At 39.3% G+C, this 17387-nt stretch overlaps 2 protein-coding genes across 2 annotated transcripts; both read right to left on the bottom strand.

Moving 5' to 3' along the window:
- Positions 1-2925: 2925 nt before the first annotated feature.
- On the bottom strand, positions 2926-10585 carry f11r.1 (F11 receptor, tandem duplicate 1). Its single transcript, XM_080867453.1, has 10 exons — positions 10319-10585; positions 5703-5762; positions 5242-5358; positions 4528-4677; positions 4231-4433; positions 4038-4140; positions 3812-3919; positions 3637-3649; positions 3452-3506; positions 2926-3083 (listed from the first exon to the last, which is right to left on the bottom strand). Exons 1-10 carry the CDS (start codon positions 10368-10370, stop codon positions 3048-3050), a joined length of 897 nt encoding a protein of 298 aa, XP_080723579.1. The 5' UTR covers positions 10371-10585; the 3' UTR covers positions 2926-3047.
- A 3272-nt stretch (positions 10586-13857) lies between these two features.
- On the bottom strand, positions 13858-15083 carry thy1 (Thy-1 cell surface antigen; the record flags this gene model as incomplete). Its single annotated transcript, XM_080867023.1, has 4 exons — positions 13858-13964; positions 14101-14424; positions 14510-14553; positions 15070-15083. 4 exons carry the CDS (start codon positions 15081-15083, stop codon positions 13858-13860), a joined length of 489 nt encoding a protein of 162 aa, XP_080723149.1.
- Positions 15084-17387: the final 2304 nt, after the last annotated feature.

Raw genomic sequence — 17387 nt, 5'->3', positions numbered from 1 at the left:
CATTAATTTTTAAACTCATCTGCATGACTATGATTATATATTTGTGCACGTGTGGCCATGTATTGAAAATGAAGGGCGACATGTCTCATACAGCTCAATGGACAAAAATGTTTACTTCTTATTCAGTCCACTGCCCATCGTGTCCATCACACATACTTAGCAGTAGGCATATTTTTCCATACATCCCAATAGTTATAAATTGAAACAACAGTTAAAACTTCAGAATTATAACAAAAATGTTTTACGATGACCTGGATTCCTCGCTCCATACTCAAAGCTGACGGGCAGCATTTGCTTTGGATTGTTGCTTGGTGGATGGACGCTACTCAAAAACCAAAAGGAACACTTTTTAATCAAAGTGTTGGATTAAATTAGTTAAACATACTGTATGTGGTCAGGGAAATAACAGAGAGGGTTCTTAGTTAGTCCTATGTCCTCTAGGTGGCCCTGTGCTCACTGCTGAGCCCCTTGGAGCCTGATTGGCATTTGCCATAGAATACCAGAAATTGAAAGTACAACACTTTTGCCTTGTGCTTTTCACACATGGGAAGAGGTGACAGACATGAAAGGGTCTGGACAAGCTGTGGAAAATGCTATGCTGCCTGCACCATCGCTCAGCACGACCGGTTTTGTGGTAGGTCAGTGATGGTCTTGAGAGGAATGTCCATGGATGGAAGCAAAGGCCGCTACAGATTAGGCAACGGCACCCTGATTACCAGTAAGTATCGGGTTGAAATCTGTGGACCCACTGTAAGACCCTACGTTGGTTCAGTTGTTCCTGGGTTCCTCCTGAGTCCACAACAATGCTGGGCCTTATGTGGTGAGAGTATGCAGGCAGTTGCTGGAGGATGAAAGAATTAATACATTGACAGGTCCCATGTTCACCTGATCTAAATCCAGCTGAACTCCTCTGGGACATTACGTTTCTGTCTATCTAATGCCACCAGGTTGCACCTTAGACTGTCCAGTCTAACTCCTGAGTACAATTCTAAGTTGCTACAGTGAAATTTTAGTAAAATGTACTTTTAATTTTAAGAGTATCTTTGAATCCAGCCCTCTGTAGGTTGATCCTTTCATTCCTAACACATTACCCAATCTATATTAAAATAGAAATCCAGCATGATTTTCCCCCACACATATGATATAAAGTGTTCCTTTATTTATTTTTTGAGAAGGGTATAATGAACTTTCCCCAGTTTCAAAAATAAAAGTGCTGCTCCACTGTCATTTTAGTCTATACATGGCAGACAAAAAAAAATCTAACATGCGGCAATAGGCTTATAAGGAATTGATGTACATGTGCTTTAACTTTATTGGATCAGCATGTATTTGCAAGTACAACTAATTTTTATAAAAAGAGCAGTATTTATAGGGTCAGTGAGGGTTGGCTAGTCAAACAGTCAGTCTGTAGATGACACAAAAGCTAAATATTACCCTTCCGAGACAAATGTAGACCTATTTTAAAAGAGTTTATTATAAATAAGCACACAGAAAAATTATACACTTATACAAAAAGGACAAAACAACATCCACTTAAATATCGAATGCCATCAATATATACTTGGATCTCATCACACCACTATCTAAATGTTAGCGTCCAGAGGTATACAGCATTTCATTAAGATATGTTGTGTGAAAATTGAATGTGTCAGAAGCAAGTAGATCCAAGGCATTGACTTCATACAACCTTCTCCATGAATCCTATTCACAAAGTAAACTTTTACCCCTTTTCCACTAACAGGAAACCGGTTCAGTACTGGCTGTACACCTAATCTTGAAGCCTTCAGAGCATTCTAGCCAAAAATAAACTGGTTGGGACCTGACAGTCGGTCCCTTGTTGGAATAAAATGGATGTTAAGTTTTTCCAGTGTGAATCATGGTGAAATCGGTGGGTGTGCTAGCTTACTGCTAATACTGCTTTAGGGTTGCGCACTCTCAGCATTAAGTCTCACCCTTCCTAAACAGGCTCTATGCCAAATAAGTGGAAGCCTTTTTACTAAGCAGGAAAGGCATATTCTCTCACACTCACACTCACACGCACACACACACATCACAAGGAATGTAGCAGTTCATGACTTTAGTTGCCAAAGGCGCACAGACGCAGACACATACCCTCTAAAATAAACTGAAGTCATTATGTGAATTTGGAAACAGTATTGAACCATTTTCCTGCAGTGAAAGGGGTATAAGAGTGACCATTTAATCCCAAGAAGCTATCCAAATTTTAAAATTAGTTTTATTTACAAAGAAAGAGAGAAAAAAAATTATCATGTACATTACATCAGATCTGTGGTTGGAAAGAGAAGAAATTAAAAAAAAAAACCAAAACAAACAAAAGCAGGAAAAACAAAAAAATAAAACTCCTTTAAAAACGTGGCTGTGATATTGAGGCTCTGTTAACATTTCAGCTAACCCACAAAGACCGATAAGAGAGTTGTGCTAGCGGAAATGAATGTGATGGGACAGCAAATATAATAAATGCCGCAATATACGTCTGTCCTCAATGTAAAGATAACAAATAAATATATTTATTCATTTACTGCTGCTGGTGGTGGTGTAAGGGTACTCTAATTAAGCTTGTTTTCACAAGTAAGCGCATATCTTTAAAATCTTGTTCTTCATAAGACAGAAGATAAAAAGCACACAGAAAAGCACACATCGGTGATGAGCAGAAAATTGGTCTCTGCTGAAAATAGGTCACTAGTGGCCACAGTTCATTTCAGTAAAGATAGATACAGTACAAGGTTCATTAGTTATCTATTTCCTTATTTCCTGTAGGGTGTTGCTGCATGAACCTCACGTGTTGATGCATTTGACAGACTACTGTAGCTGGCTCAGGTTTAAAAAAAAAAAAATATATATATATTATATATATATATATATATATATATATATATATATATATATATATATATATATATATATATATATATATATTGCAATGGTCTATAAAAACTGCATTGTACAAACTTTCAAACTCCTGGAAAACCACACACTTAAGAGACATCTCGCTCAGAGCGCTTGCTGTCGCCACTGCTGCTCGTACACTATACCACAAATGATGACTTCTGTGTGAAATCCGCCTGAGAAACAAGCATATCAAACAACACAATCAAAATAAAGCTCTGCTTCATCCATTTTTGCACAGATACCATGTTTTAGCCCTGTATGCAAAGTGTATCACATGTGACACATGAGTTAGTTTATGCCGACTAGTTGCACAAAAAAAAAAAAAAAAAAAATACCAGATGTAAAATTTAACCTTCGATAAAGCAAACTGATATTTAGTTTAGCTTAGAAGGTTCAAGTAACACTCCAATTTCAAAAAAATTCAATTTTCTGGCAATTTCAAAGTTCAAATATACCAAGCACACTTCATTACAACGAGAGCTAAAAGTACTTATTATGACAATGAATCCGCTAGTGGAATAAAAGGCAACGTTGTACTTACATCATCACCACCACCACTATGTGCTGCTTGGTAAGACTGGTTCATCTTTGAACTGCTGCAAGAAAAATGAGGGGGAAAAAACCCAGTATTGACATCACCAAATATAGATCGCTATCATTTTTACATTATTAAACCAAAGGCACTAATGTTAAGTAACATTTAAATGCATAGAAATATGCACTTACCTTTCTTTCTTTGCTGTAATAGGAAGAAAGGAAACAACATCAGCACAGAGTACTTCTTTCAGATACACTTTTTAGACCTCTGCCTGCCTGAATCAACAAACTAACTTTTCGCTGATCATCGTCAGAACAACGAGGACGGTAAAAGTCTGATTTGAATATAATGTGGAAAACTAACCAGGCAGATATCCTTTCTTTTTGGCAAACCAAACGGCAAATATCAGTAGGGCCACAAGCAGCAGAGCCACTATTACACCAGCAACAATTCCTCCGGTGTTTAGGTCGCCTTGAAGAAAACACAGGGAAACATAAAAAGGTGAACCAGCACACTTTCTTTGTGAGGTAAGGAAGAAATGGCTCAGGCGAAAGCATTTTGTGGAGTTTAAAGTGTGAAAGGAACTTACGAACTTCCATCTTCATAGCTCTACATTTCTGAGCAGGGCCAGCATCATTGACAGACTCACAGTAGTAGTCAGCTGTATCAGTCTTGGCTGCAGCAGGAAATTTCTGTGGCCACACAGGTATATTTTAAACTTAAAGGCCAACACACCATATCAGTCATAGTAAAGGTTACACATGTAACTAGCTAAAGCTTACCAGTTCGCCACTGGTTGAATTCAACTTGTAGGTGGCGTTTTTGAAGCCAGCAACGTTACTAGGGTTATCAGGCAGAAGAACGTTGTTTTTGTACCACTTGTATGTGGGGCGCGGTGAAGCGCTTTCATCAATGCAATACAGGATGGCTGTGCTGCCCGTTGTTACCGATGAGGGGACTTTACAAAATGGCACAGATGGAGGCACTGTAGGACAAAATGTTTAGTTTTTATCTGGACCACTTATAAATGGCAACATACGGTCTTCATTACAGCAAGTAAATGTGATACATAGTCTTACCCAGAACAGTCAGAGTCACTTCTGTTTCCCCAACTTGGGTTTTGTCAGCGCTGGTTATCTCACAGGTGTACACTCCAGTATCTTTACGAGTGACTTTGGAGAATCTCAGATTGCTACCACCATACACATTCAAACGGTCAGCATACGGCGCTGTGGAAGAAACGCAGCATTACGTAACCAGCATGGAAGTATTCAGACACCACATTCAGCAGATGGGTTTCAGGACAGGTTATTTGGTTGGTCACAGAAAAAGGTTTTTTCTAGTGTTGTCAGTGTTAATCTAATTAAAATGACGTTAACGCCATAACTGCATTAACTCGGCGAGCGCCGTTAGCTCGTCAACGTGTTAGTGCAGTTAGCTCGTTAACGCCGTGCAGCCCCACGCATGGGGCGATCCGCGGTAACTCGCTAACAGAGATTTTCCGCGTTAATGCAGTTTTGGCGTTAACGTCATTTTAACGAGATTAATGCTGACAGAACTAGTTTTTTCTTTTAATCTAAATCTGGATCTGTCAAATAAAACGGACCATGGCAGGCACCAATGTGATCACCGTGACTGATATTGATGATATTACATTCACCGAATTTTGTCAACAGTGACATCAAAATAGAATTTTTGGAAAATTGTGGTTTTATTTCACATGCATCATGTGTTTTTGTTTTTTAGTTAAACTAATTAAAGTGTCAGTTAAAAGAAAGAAACGTCAAACTTACCTGTTGGTTTCCCATCGTGAACCACAAACACCTGAGAGCCTTTTCGGTCCTTAAACTTCCATCTAAGTAAAATGTTTGAACCAAAGTCTCCTGAAAATGAGCATGTCAAATCCACACCTGGAAAGAGAGAGGGAAATTTGTGTGGTGACACCATTAACCTGCATAATTCTGCAATCTATTATTTAAATGCAGTTTTGTCTTATTATATGACTTCATCTTGAAAACCTCTGAATCTGTGATTTTAGCAGACACATCATAGACAGTTTGCAATTTTCCTGGGTAATCATTCACAATCCCATTTTTTGTTTTGTTTTTTTAAATTCTCTATTTTTAACATGTTTGATTTCATTTTCTGTTTATGCTATTTTTTACATGAACAGCACTTTGTGAACCCTGGTTTATTTTAAAGTGCTTTATAAATAAAGGTGGTATGGTATTCAAAATTTTGTTTTAAAACTCACCTGTGTTCTCTTCCGCTCGTTCATTTGCCTTTGAAGTAGTGACCGAATATCCACTTACACCTAGACACACAGATTAAAATAAAACAAGTAAATAAATAGAACACTCAGCATCAAGTGTCAAGTCCAAAATACTCACTTCCTTTAAGCGAACCGGCTTGTAGCCTAAAGGAATATAATGCAAGTGAATGCACGGTCATGATAGAGCTACCATTCTTTGTCTCTGAAATAAACTACAAAACAGGGAAAGCATAACTTGTGTAATGGAAGGTTTGATATGAGTGATCGGTACAAGTGTTGAAGTGGACATGTAGCGATACATGACTAATTTACTTCATGGAGCCCTGTTCATAAAAGCTGACATGGATGCAACTCTGTCTGTGAAGCTTATTTAAGAAAGAAGTGGTTAAAGTAAAATTTTTAAAAACATGTTTAGCGTCATCTTCTGTCAGCACGGAACATTTCATCATCAGGTTGGTTGGTCGGTCGCAGCCAATAGTTAACTAACATAAACTAATGTTACTAACTCGTAACAGAAACAATAACTTGGGGGCCTAAGGATGATAGTCATCAAATCTTGTTTGGTTTTCATATTTTTAGTGATATCAACTTATTTTCTTTCTTTTTTTTGCTATATTTTTCAGGTAACCTATATTTGACCAAAGCATAATAAAACCAGAAATTCTGTTTTTTGTTGTGTCACCCGAATATTTTTAGTGGCCCCCATATGGCCACGCCTATGAAAACATTCTGGAAGTGCCCCTGGTTCCATGATCAGCTGTAAGTGCTATTATTACTGTGTGGAAGCAGTTACTGAGTCACCAGCGATCCAAACCACCTCTAGCATTAATATCAGCACACACACAAAAAAAATGTGCACCAGGAGCTTTACAGCATAGGTTTCCACAACTAAGCAGCTCTTGTATGCGTAATATACAGGTGGCTCTATACTTTTGTCTATATGCTGCTTGTGTGTATGGCTGCATACGGGCCAAGCACTCTTGAAACGCAAATGTAATTTATACACGTTTCATTACATGTGCACTGTCAGTGTAAATAAAAAAAATACATATATACATGACCAAAAGAGACAACAACATAATATTAAAATAAGCCAGTGTATAAAATACAATAAGCTTACTGAATAAACCTATAAGCAATATCCTTACCATTTACTTGGACACACACAGACCCCATAATGGTTTATAAAAGAAAAATTAAAAAAAGCTTATTGATAACACACACTAACAATAGGCCCTGCAGGATAGGAACCTTTTGGGTTTAAAAATACTCATTGTGTACTCAATGTACTCTGTGTAATCTAACCCAGCGGTCCCCAACCTTTTTTGCACCACGGACCGGTTTATGCCCGACAATATTTTCACGGACCGGCCTTTAAGGTGTTGCGGATAAACACAACACAATAAAACTAGTACTGGTACCGAAAAAAAGAAGATTTATTTATAACACACGTGAAAAGACCCAGGAAAACCGAGTAAACGATAAAAATGATAACAAAATAACGCTGAAAACCGATAAAAACCCTGAAAACCATACATTTCACACCTGATCGTCAACTCTCGGCCCGGTACCAAATGACTCATGGACCGATACCAGTCCGAGGCCTGGGGGTTGGGGACCGCTGGTCTAACCTGTCTGAAAAGTGAAGCATGGCGTGAGTAGGAAGTTTGTGCCAACCATTTGCTGAACACAAAAAGCAGATTAAAAAAAGAAAAGAAAAAAAACCCTACACACATGCACAGATAGTGCTCTGCTTAAGCTGCTTTGAAAATTGGGTTTTAATAAACCCAGTTTTAACACTCCACAAACATGGCATGCAGGAATAGGTGAAGAGACGCCAGGAGGAGATTTTATTACTCAGGCTTCAAAAGGTAACATCATTTCAAAGTTAATTTTTTTTTTGTACTTTGTTTAACAAAAGAGACCTAATGGTGTCTAAAAATCAATCGAAGGTTTTCATTCATTTAAATAAACTAAAATAATCATTCTAGGCTGACGGCCACGATCAGAAAACCCAAGTCCTCCCTCTGTATTACCAGGAAAATTATAAGGTATTCCCAGTAGACCACAATCTTCCATTATGTAAATAATCAGGCATACAGCACTGAGGATTGAAAAACACACCCTTTGCCTAAACACTTGGAGCATGCTCAGAAGCTTTCAGGGAGTGGTCAAGCAAAACATCAAAACAAAAGTGGCTCATTCCTGTCTGCTGAACCAGGAAGCTTCCGGTGAAACTATCAGCTCTCTGGGTGAAACTGGGTCTTTTCAGGCACGTCAGCGGAGCTTCGGGGACACTAAATCATTAATGCAGCCAGTAAAAAGCTTCTCTGTCACACCACATGTCCATCTGTTGCCCCACTCCACATTACACTGCACAGCTGCCATTACTTTAGAGTTACATGATTAACCACTGCCCTGTCTGCTAAGCTTAGGTAGCACAGAGAAGCTTCAACTACAGCAGAAGGCAGATAATTATTAACTCAGTGCAAATTCATTCTGTGAGCATTCATCACGTTTTTTTTCAAGGTGCTGATAAAAATAAAGCTAAACTTCAGATTAACATTGATACAAATACACTGCTGGCATGTGTTTTCATAGCAGACCAACCTAAAGCCTGTGTGCATTTCTTACAGGCAATCTCAACCGAGATAAGTTTGATGGAAAGATGAGGTAGGAGTGCAAACTGAAAGAACACACCATGACTTCCTTGTTTGCATACTTTTAGAGTTTCAGTGTACATACATACTGAGAAGTCCTGACAGCAAATGTACCTGAGAAGTGGAACAAGTTTTAAAGGAACTCGTCTGACAAGCCAGAGTTTGATTCATACAGCAGAGTGTGCTTATTGTATTGCTCACATTTTGCACAAGCTGTAAACAGGCTACAGAGGAATGGTAGGGGACGAAAATCCCCACTTCTTTACAAGTTTGAGGGGGAGTTGTTTTATTTTTGTACATAACATACACAGGTGATAACCTGAACAGACTTTGAGTTTACTCACTGTTAATACCAATCCAGAAAAATTACTGTAAAAATACTTGACACCTTGCAAGCAATTCAGAAAATCTGAGACAGTATAAGGATAAAAAGCCACTCAACATGTGTATAATGACAAATGTGAAACTGTATGCAAAACAACAAAAGCAGCAGCAGCTCCAGATTAACCTTTTTAAAAAAAAAAAAAAAAACAACACAAACTCAAAACTGATAACTACACTATTACACAAATGACCATCAAGCAGCGGAAGGAAACTTGGAAGGAAAATACAGAATAATGAGGAGATGACATTTAAATTAAGGCGGAAGAACGAATAATATTACACATATTCAAATTCAAATTTCAAATTCAAATTTTTATTTGTCACATATTGTTCAGGTCTGGGGGGGGGGGGGGGGGGGTATCTGGATGAATCACTAAACTAAACTGATTTTTGTCCCTGATCAGTATTCTTATTTTTACAATTAACTTATCTTTTCCATAAAGAGATTTTTTCATGAAGATTCACCTTTTTTGTTTGTTTGTTTGTTTTTCTGCAGAGATGATTATCAAAAAGCCGAGCTGTATATAAAACACACTGCACCTCACAGAGAATTACAACAGGACAAACGATGCTGACCGATACCTACTGACCCCTTTAGAGTGGGCATGTGACTGACAGGAAACTGCTTAAGAACTTACCAAAGTAAATAGCAGCTCTTTGATGAATTACATTTGATTGAATATGGCCTCGCTAAACATCTTTACATTTGTGTAAAAGTAATGGTGGTGTGGAAACGGAAGGTTAAGATGTTTTAAGAGTAGGACAATTCCAGTCATGTAATGAAAGGAGCTTGCAAAGAAAAGCGTCTGGACTTCTTTAAGTTGCTTGAAGACGTTTCACCTCTCATCCGAGAAGCTTCTTCAGTTCTAAGGTCAAATGGTGGAGAGTCCCAGATATAAACCTAGTGGGAGTGACCCCCCACAGAGGGACAAAAGGACCCCCTGATGATCCTCTAATCACCTGAGCCAAGGTGATTACTTTTACACAAATGTAAAGATGTTTAGCGAGGCCATATTCAATCAAATGTAATTCATCAAAGAGCTGCTATTTACTCCTCTAATCACCTTGGCTCGGGTGATTAGAGGATCATCAGGGGGTCCTTTTGTCCCTCTGTGGGGGGTCACTCCCACTAGGTTTATATCTGGGACTCTCCACCATTTGACCTTAGAACTGAAGAAGCTTCTCGGATGAGAGGTGAAACGTCTTCAAGCAACTTAAAGAAGTCCAGACGCTTTTCTTTGCAAGCTCCTTTGACTACGATGACTGAGAACCTTCACAGACATCCAGTCATGTAATAATTCAAAATGGCCTTTCATGGGCGTTGTAACTGAACCTGCCCATATTTTTAAAGAACCGTTAAGCTTATAATTACGGTTTAGCAAAACTACTGCAAAACAAGATTACTATCTTCTTTAAAAGTGAAAAAAAAAAACAAAAACAAAAAAACACGGAGCTTCAACTGTTGAATGCCTACAAAGACTAAAAGAACAGCACATAAATAAACATTTTAAAAAAATTAATAGATAACTAAAAAGAAATCCCAAGTTTTCTCACCTATTGCTGCGCCAGAGAACAAAAGCAGCCAAAGGACTCCTCTCACAGTCATGTCGGGTTTCTTGTTTATTATTCGACGGCGTTCTCCTTTAAAAATTCTCGAGTAAAACAAGCCGAAAGTACGCAAAAATCTTCTTTGTGTCGAATAAAGAACGAATGGTCTCCGTTTCACCGACTCCTATTTCTCTTATTTCGACGTTTCCAGCTCGAGTAAACACCTCTTGTTACCTAAAGAATCAGCGCAGGTGACTACAAACACCTAACTTCCGGTAATAAGATCCTGTCAGGTGCCGCCCAGAGGCTGATGGAGAAAAACAGGTTTGACTAGAACACGCCCAATAGAAACTACATCTCCCCGATAGGAAAGCATGTGCAATGGCTAGTTTGTCAATACTGTAGACATTTCCAGTCTTTTAACCCTCACACATTCTCAGCTGTGTGGGTTCTGCGTGAAACTGATGTGCGTGTTTGTAGGCCATGCAAGCGCTTGCAGTTAGGTCCTGCCGTGGTGTTTTCCAGCTGAGTCAGAAGTGAGGAACAGAGTAGACTTTCGATGGCACTGTTTGAATAGATTCGTACAGATTCTTATATTTTTTTTTACCTTGTTTTAATGTTTGTGTGTGCTTCTTGGCCCCTTTTTTCTTAATGCATTTATGTGAAGTACGTTTTAACTTTGTTAAGAAAAGTCCTGCATAAATAAAGTTTATTATTAGCACCATTACATTTCATTTTAATCGGGATATAGCTTAACATTATAATCGCAAGCTTTGCTGTCATTATACTAAAGGTACAGCCGAGCTGTATGCAGCACAATTCAGTCCTAAGAGAGCAATCTGTCTTATTAAACATATGTACAGAGATTAAAAAGAGAATTGCTAATAAACACACCAATATAAAAAATACATATTTAAGCATGTGTGTTTAAATGCATGTTTATTTTAGGTACATTAACTAATGAATCCTTATTGAAACAGAAACAGAAAAAAGTGGATAAATGTGAACCAAACAAACAATGAAACCACCTCCAGTAAGCCTGGTTTTACTGCTTTTGCAATCTGGACAAACAATGAGAGTCAAACTGCTGCCTGACTTTCTGTCTGCCATCTGTTTTCACCTTTCAAAATCTATGAATCAGATTGTATTTTTAGCTTGTGTGTCTCTTATTTCCTCTCATTTTAAAGGCAAGTTCCCCTGCATGAGTAATTGTATTGGAATTTATGTTTAATCAATTAGTAATATTTAATTCATGATTTAAATATAGCCCACATCTGGCTGATATGGACTGTTTCTTGCATCATAATATTCAAAACTTTGTCATATTATCACTTGTTATTTGTAAGATAAAGTTCACAAGAAGTGCTGGAAAGTAAAACTGTGCAAATGATTCATCAGTACATGATTCGGTACTTTGGACCCCGAGATGACACCGTGCTTTGTTACGCAACGCCAGCATGTTACTGAGTAATTGTTCAAATAATGCTCACAGGCACACGGGATTGGGCAACACGATGACAGGAGTTACTCGGTTCGTTTGGCACTTCAGTGGAAATGTTGCTGTTTAACCGCATGCCGATAACATATTATCAGATCTTCTGCTCAATCGTAGGAAGACGCATTTTTAAAATTGCCTGTCGGTGTACAATGACATCATGCAGCCAAAGGTATGTGGGCATACAGACACCACATACTTGTGATCATGAAATGTATATGTGCATTTTAACAACGTTATTTCTATTTAAAAGAGAGTTTAATGATACAACTTTATAAAAAAATGTATTTTATAAAAGAAAATCCATATTATTTCTTTATTCTGTATACAGGGTACCAGTACTATAGACTAATCATCTTCCTGTTTTGGCAGAATACAAACAATCAGTAAAATCATTTTTTTCAAATGGTAGTTGGACTGTATTTCTTGTTTACAAGGACTACTTTCCAGAAGCTGAACTCAAGTGTGAATTTTATTCATTCATTTTATTATTCATTCATTTTCAGTTAAAGGATGCAATTTCAAAACAGATCCTGTCAGTCACAGATTTTTATAGAAACGAGATATTCTTTTCCTTCTCTTTCACTGTTGCTTTTCAACACCTTCAAATACAATTTGACTCACTTGGCTCAGCCAAAGGATATGCGCCTTTAGTATAGTATGAAATACCAGACACTGTATACACTCACTGGCTACTTAATTAGATACACCTTTCTACTACTTGACTGGACCCCCTTTTGTTTCCAGAATCGCTTCAGTTCTTAATGTCACAGATTCAACAAGGTGCTGGAAACGTTCCTCTGAGATTTTGGTCCGTATTGGCACAAACTGCTGGCTGAACATCCATGATGCAACTCTCTTGCTCCACCACATCCCACAGCTGCCGATGACACTGAGATCTGATGACTGTGGAGGTCATTTGAATCCTGTAAACTCATTGTCATGTTAAAGGAGCCAGACTGAGATGATCTGAGCTTTGTGACATGGTGCGTTATCCTGCTGGAAACAGCCATCAGAACAGGCTGACCTCAGGAGAAAACACTGCACCAGTGAAAGAATTTTTAATGTAAATTCATAAATTCATAAAGACTGAGTATCTGACTTAGCTTATAGTTTCAAACATGTACTAAATAAGCCTCAGCCAAACATGGCTTATGTGTTTTAGGCACACGTGAAAGGCAAAATTTAAAAAAAACTGTGTTTGGGTGTCTTTGCAACTGTAGTTGAGGGACTTGATACAGACTATTGATCCTCTCCTCAGAATAGAATAGAACACGATAGAATAGAGAAACTTGATTGCATGCAATAGTAAGTCAAAACATCATTTGAAGCTTACATTAAAACCCTGTCAGCTATCTTCATTGCTCCATCCAATTTCTATTGACAAATACACAGCACGGTCTCCCGTTAGTGGGCCTGTGCAGCACAAGGTCACTGCCATCTGCTGTCATTTTTTGACAGCCAGGAGGAGACACTAGGGACAGATTTCAGTCAGGCAAAATAGATTGCTTACCTTAACGAGCGACGTGACTCAGCAATAATTCACATTGGAGAGTGCAGCGTTGCACTTTAGAGCTGTGAAGATTTCACTCATTAGATGGAACAGCAAAACTAGTTTCCATCCCTTCTTAAAAACCCTCTAAATCAGACAGTTTTTGTCTTATTAAAGAAGCAATCTGTCAATATCTTTGACTACATCTGCTACAATGATAGAATCTAGATAGTGAGCACTGCAGAATCTAGGATTTCAATTTTAAATCATGCTTTTTTTCTCATTAACCCTACTGAAAGTCTGCCAGATACAACAGGTAACTTATAGCTTAGAGCTAATATTAGTTTAGAGTATAGTGTATATGCAGCAGTATGTGTGCTTAGTATTGAGTGCATAATGCCAAGTGTGCAAGTGTGTGACATACCAAATATATACTGTGAGTACATTCAGTTTAACTTATTGCACTTTGTGCATACACGCAACTTCGGGGGAGTACAGCATCAGTGACCAGATGGTTATGGTTGCAGTGTTAAGATATGCAGCAGTTTGGCGCCTTCTTCACAGCCAGTGAATTTCCAGCAGCATGGGAAAGGTCATCAAGGTCAACAGTAGGCCACTGCAGCTTTGTAATAGGACACTCCATGCAGAACAGGGGAGGAGGAGCTCTGCGATAAGAAAAAAGCAACACAGGTTCACAAGGACGCGCGTTTTGTTTGTCAAGCTCACATGTTCTATTCTTATTTGTAAAAATAACAGGAAGTGCACATATGGGTCAAACGAGCATGAGGATAAGCATCTTACTCTTCTCGACTACCGAAGTTTTGGTCACAGGGGCCGAGTCGCCCACTTTGATGTTGCAGGTGAAGGTGGACTTGCCGTTGGGCAGGTTCTTATACAGCAGGCGACAGATGTTGCCTGGGAAGATGCGGGCTTTGGCACGTTTCTTGAAGGGGGCGTGCTGCTCCTCCGATGGGTCAGTGGTGTCGAAGAGGCGTTCACCGTGCGTGTACTTGCAAAAGACTTCTGATGACTCAGAAGGAAGTGAGTATTTGCAGTCCATCCTGAGGTGGTCCTCGTCTATAGAGCAGTAGGACAACTGAATCACCTTCTGAGCAGATGCAAAGCCTATAATGAAGCAGGAAGAGATGATCCGAATTAAGAACACAAACGTATACATTTGGGGTTGCTCACGTGAGGATGCGTGTCTTACCAAAGAGTAATATGGTGGTAAACAAAGACATTCTCCCGAGGTTCCTAAAAAACAAAACAAAAAAGAGGAAGTTAAGAGTTTTTTATTGTGTTTGTCTCGACATTAGCTGGATTCCAAATAAATCTGAGTCAGCTGTAAAGAGTGGAGTCAAGTCACTTCGGAGACATGAACATCACACTTCTGCTGCTCTGTGCTAAACCACAGAAAAGTCGCTGTACCCTTAACGCTACACAATCGATCACAATCCAGCCTCACGGTTCACAATGCAAAGAATCGAAGTACAAACTTTACTGACACATTTCCGTGCTTAACCTCTTTAGAGGATACCAGCTAATTATTCACGTCCTCGATATGTAGAAAGAATAGACTAAGCACTTCATTTTATTTGCTTGATGCAAACCAACCCTTTCCTGCATTCAAACATTTGCTTTAGAGCAGCTGGACCATATACTTCATCCAGAATAACCGAATGACAGAAATGCATTGTGCATGCCACGGTTCGATATTTTGCCATTCAGATTAAACAGCATGCACAAACATAGCGCATGAATCCCTCTCACCTTCTCTGATGCATTTTTGAGTCTTCCTCAGTGCTCTGCAGTGTGATGCTGGGGGTAGATACAGTAGAGGTCGGCTTATAGAAGAAGCAGGGGAGAGAGGGAGGGCGCGAGGAAGGGAGTGGAGGGGGGGGACACAGAGAGGGGAGGGGGAGAAAATGCTGCTCCGGTGGACTTTGGGGACATTTCTTAGGACTGTGTACGGTTTTCTATTGATTTTCAGGCTGTTTTACCAGAGGACGGAGGATCACGTGTCAGTACACAAACCTCTGGTTTCATTCTGAAAAGAATGAAAGAGGCAGATGAATGAGAAGGGATACGTGGTGACGAGGATTTGATTAGCTGGCACACCTCCGCAGCTGATCTACTCAATATGTGCAAGCGCTATGTGTGTCAGCAGTTTCTCTGCTACTTTCACCAACATGAATTTTAAACACAGAGATGTGGAGATTCGTTTACGAAGAAAAGGAGACAGAAACCACGAGATCACGAGGCTGATGACAGGATCATATAGTAGCTTTCTGCTGATACTTTATCAGCAGTCATTTAATTAACCTGATAGCGAATCATGTGGGAGGATAAATCTGCAAACATTATTGGAAGTGGAAAGAAGAAGCTTTTAAAAACCAAACAAGAGACCACAGCTTCCACTCCTACAACCGCACTGTGGACTAAGTTAAATCTGGTAAAGACCCATATCATGTAAAGCTGAATTGCTGCCATAAATATGATACTACACACCTACTTTTTCAAAACACTTTTAATGGTAACACTTTAATCAGGTGGGGGGTTGTAAAAATTGTATCTAACGTCCAACATCATCTTATACTGTCTAAAATCCTCAACACCGTCCAGATTTTGTTAAAGTTCCCAGAGCCAAACCCACAGTGTGCCCTGCATCCTCATCACACTGCTTATCCACTTCATCAAGATCCTTCCTGAACAGCTGCCATGCTGAAGCAGTCTCCCTGACAGAAGTGTTGCAGAGGTCTCTGAAAGGCACAACCCTCAGCAGTCTCTGATAGCAGAGGATGCCTGCTACTCTCCTCCCTTTTAATATTCTGATGCTATGTTTTCTTGTATTTTCTTATTGTCTTCTCCTTTTCGAATATAAATAGCTGAGAGTGCAGGCTGTGATGATCCCCGCATGCCAAAAGTATTCATTAGAGACTCTGTAGCTGTGAACCCTGCTGGTCCTCTGCTGCTAATACACTGCAGATGAAAGACGAGCCCTCGCCTGTTCTTTTCCAATAAGTACTTTCCTCCTTTACTGTTGCCATACCATATAGCTAGTATTATATCATCATCAAGAAATTGTTACTAAATAACAGTTTTATGTTATGCAGAATATGATACATGCTTCTGGTATCTCTCTTCCACTTTAGGAAACTTAGCATTATTGTTCTTGGTGTACAGAGGTATGCCTCCTGGGTCAAATGTGTATTGTGTGTTATCCTTTCCAAGGAAAGAAAGGAAGAAACTAAAATGGTAAATGAACTGGCTCTTATATTGAACTCAAAGGACTTTATACAACATGCCTAATTCACCCATTCACACTTATTCATACAAACACTTTCTATGCTTAAGTGCTTTCTATTCAGCCTTACAAATAGTGGATAACCTGCTCTGCCTCCTGAGCTACAGCGACCCCAAAGTAAACTTTGAATGCAGGTGTGTGACAGTGGATAGGCTACATACATCTGTCTCTGTTAAATGTCACATTTATATCTAAAAATGTAATGTCCATATATGAAAAACTACCTCGTTTTCCTTTTTTATTTTTAAATGTTTTGTATATGCTCACCAGTCACTTCATTAGGTACACCTGTTCTAATTCTTGTTAACACAAACATCTAATCAGCCAATCAAATGGCAGATGCTCAGTGCATTTAATATATGCAGACATTGTCAGGATGCCCTGCTGAAGTTCAAACTGAGCATCAGAATGGGGGGAAAAAAGCTGATTTTAGTGACTTTCAACATGCCATGCTCCTTGGTGATAGACAGGTTGCTGATCTACTGGGATTTTCTCAGAGAACCAGCTCACAGACTGGGGGGGGGGGGGGGGGGGGGGGGGGGGGGGGGAGCCCCAGTGTGATTAACTCTTGATGGTGTCAGAGGTCAGAATGGCTAGACTACTGATAGGAAGGCAACAAAAACTCCTTTCAGCCAAGGTATGCAGAATGCCATCTCTGAAGCAGCAGAAGAACACACCAGATGCCACTGCTGTCAGCTAAGAACACTGCTCAAGGGACACTTTGGGTCCTTCACTACCAACTGAGCACCGTTTAAACACTACAGTCCATCTTGACAACATGGAC

The sequence above is a fragment of the Rhamphochromis sp. 'chilingali' genome (genome assembly GCF_963969265.1).
Source record: "Rhamphochromis sp. 'chilingali' genome assembly, chromosome: 19".
Lineage (NCBI taxonomy): Eukaryota > Metazoa > Chordata > Actinopteri > Cichliformes > Cichlidae > Rhamphochromis > Rhamphochromis sp. 'chilingali'.
The sequence above is the reverse complement of the archived record's forward strand: the minus strand, read 5'-3'. Positions and strand labels throughout refer to the sequence as shown.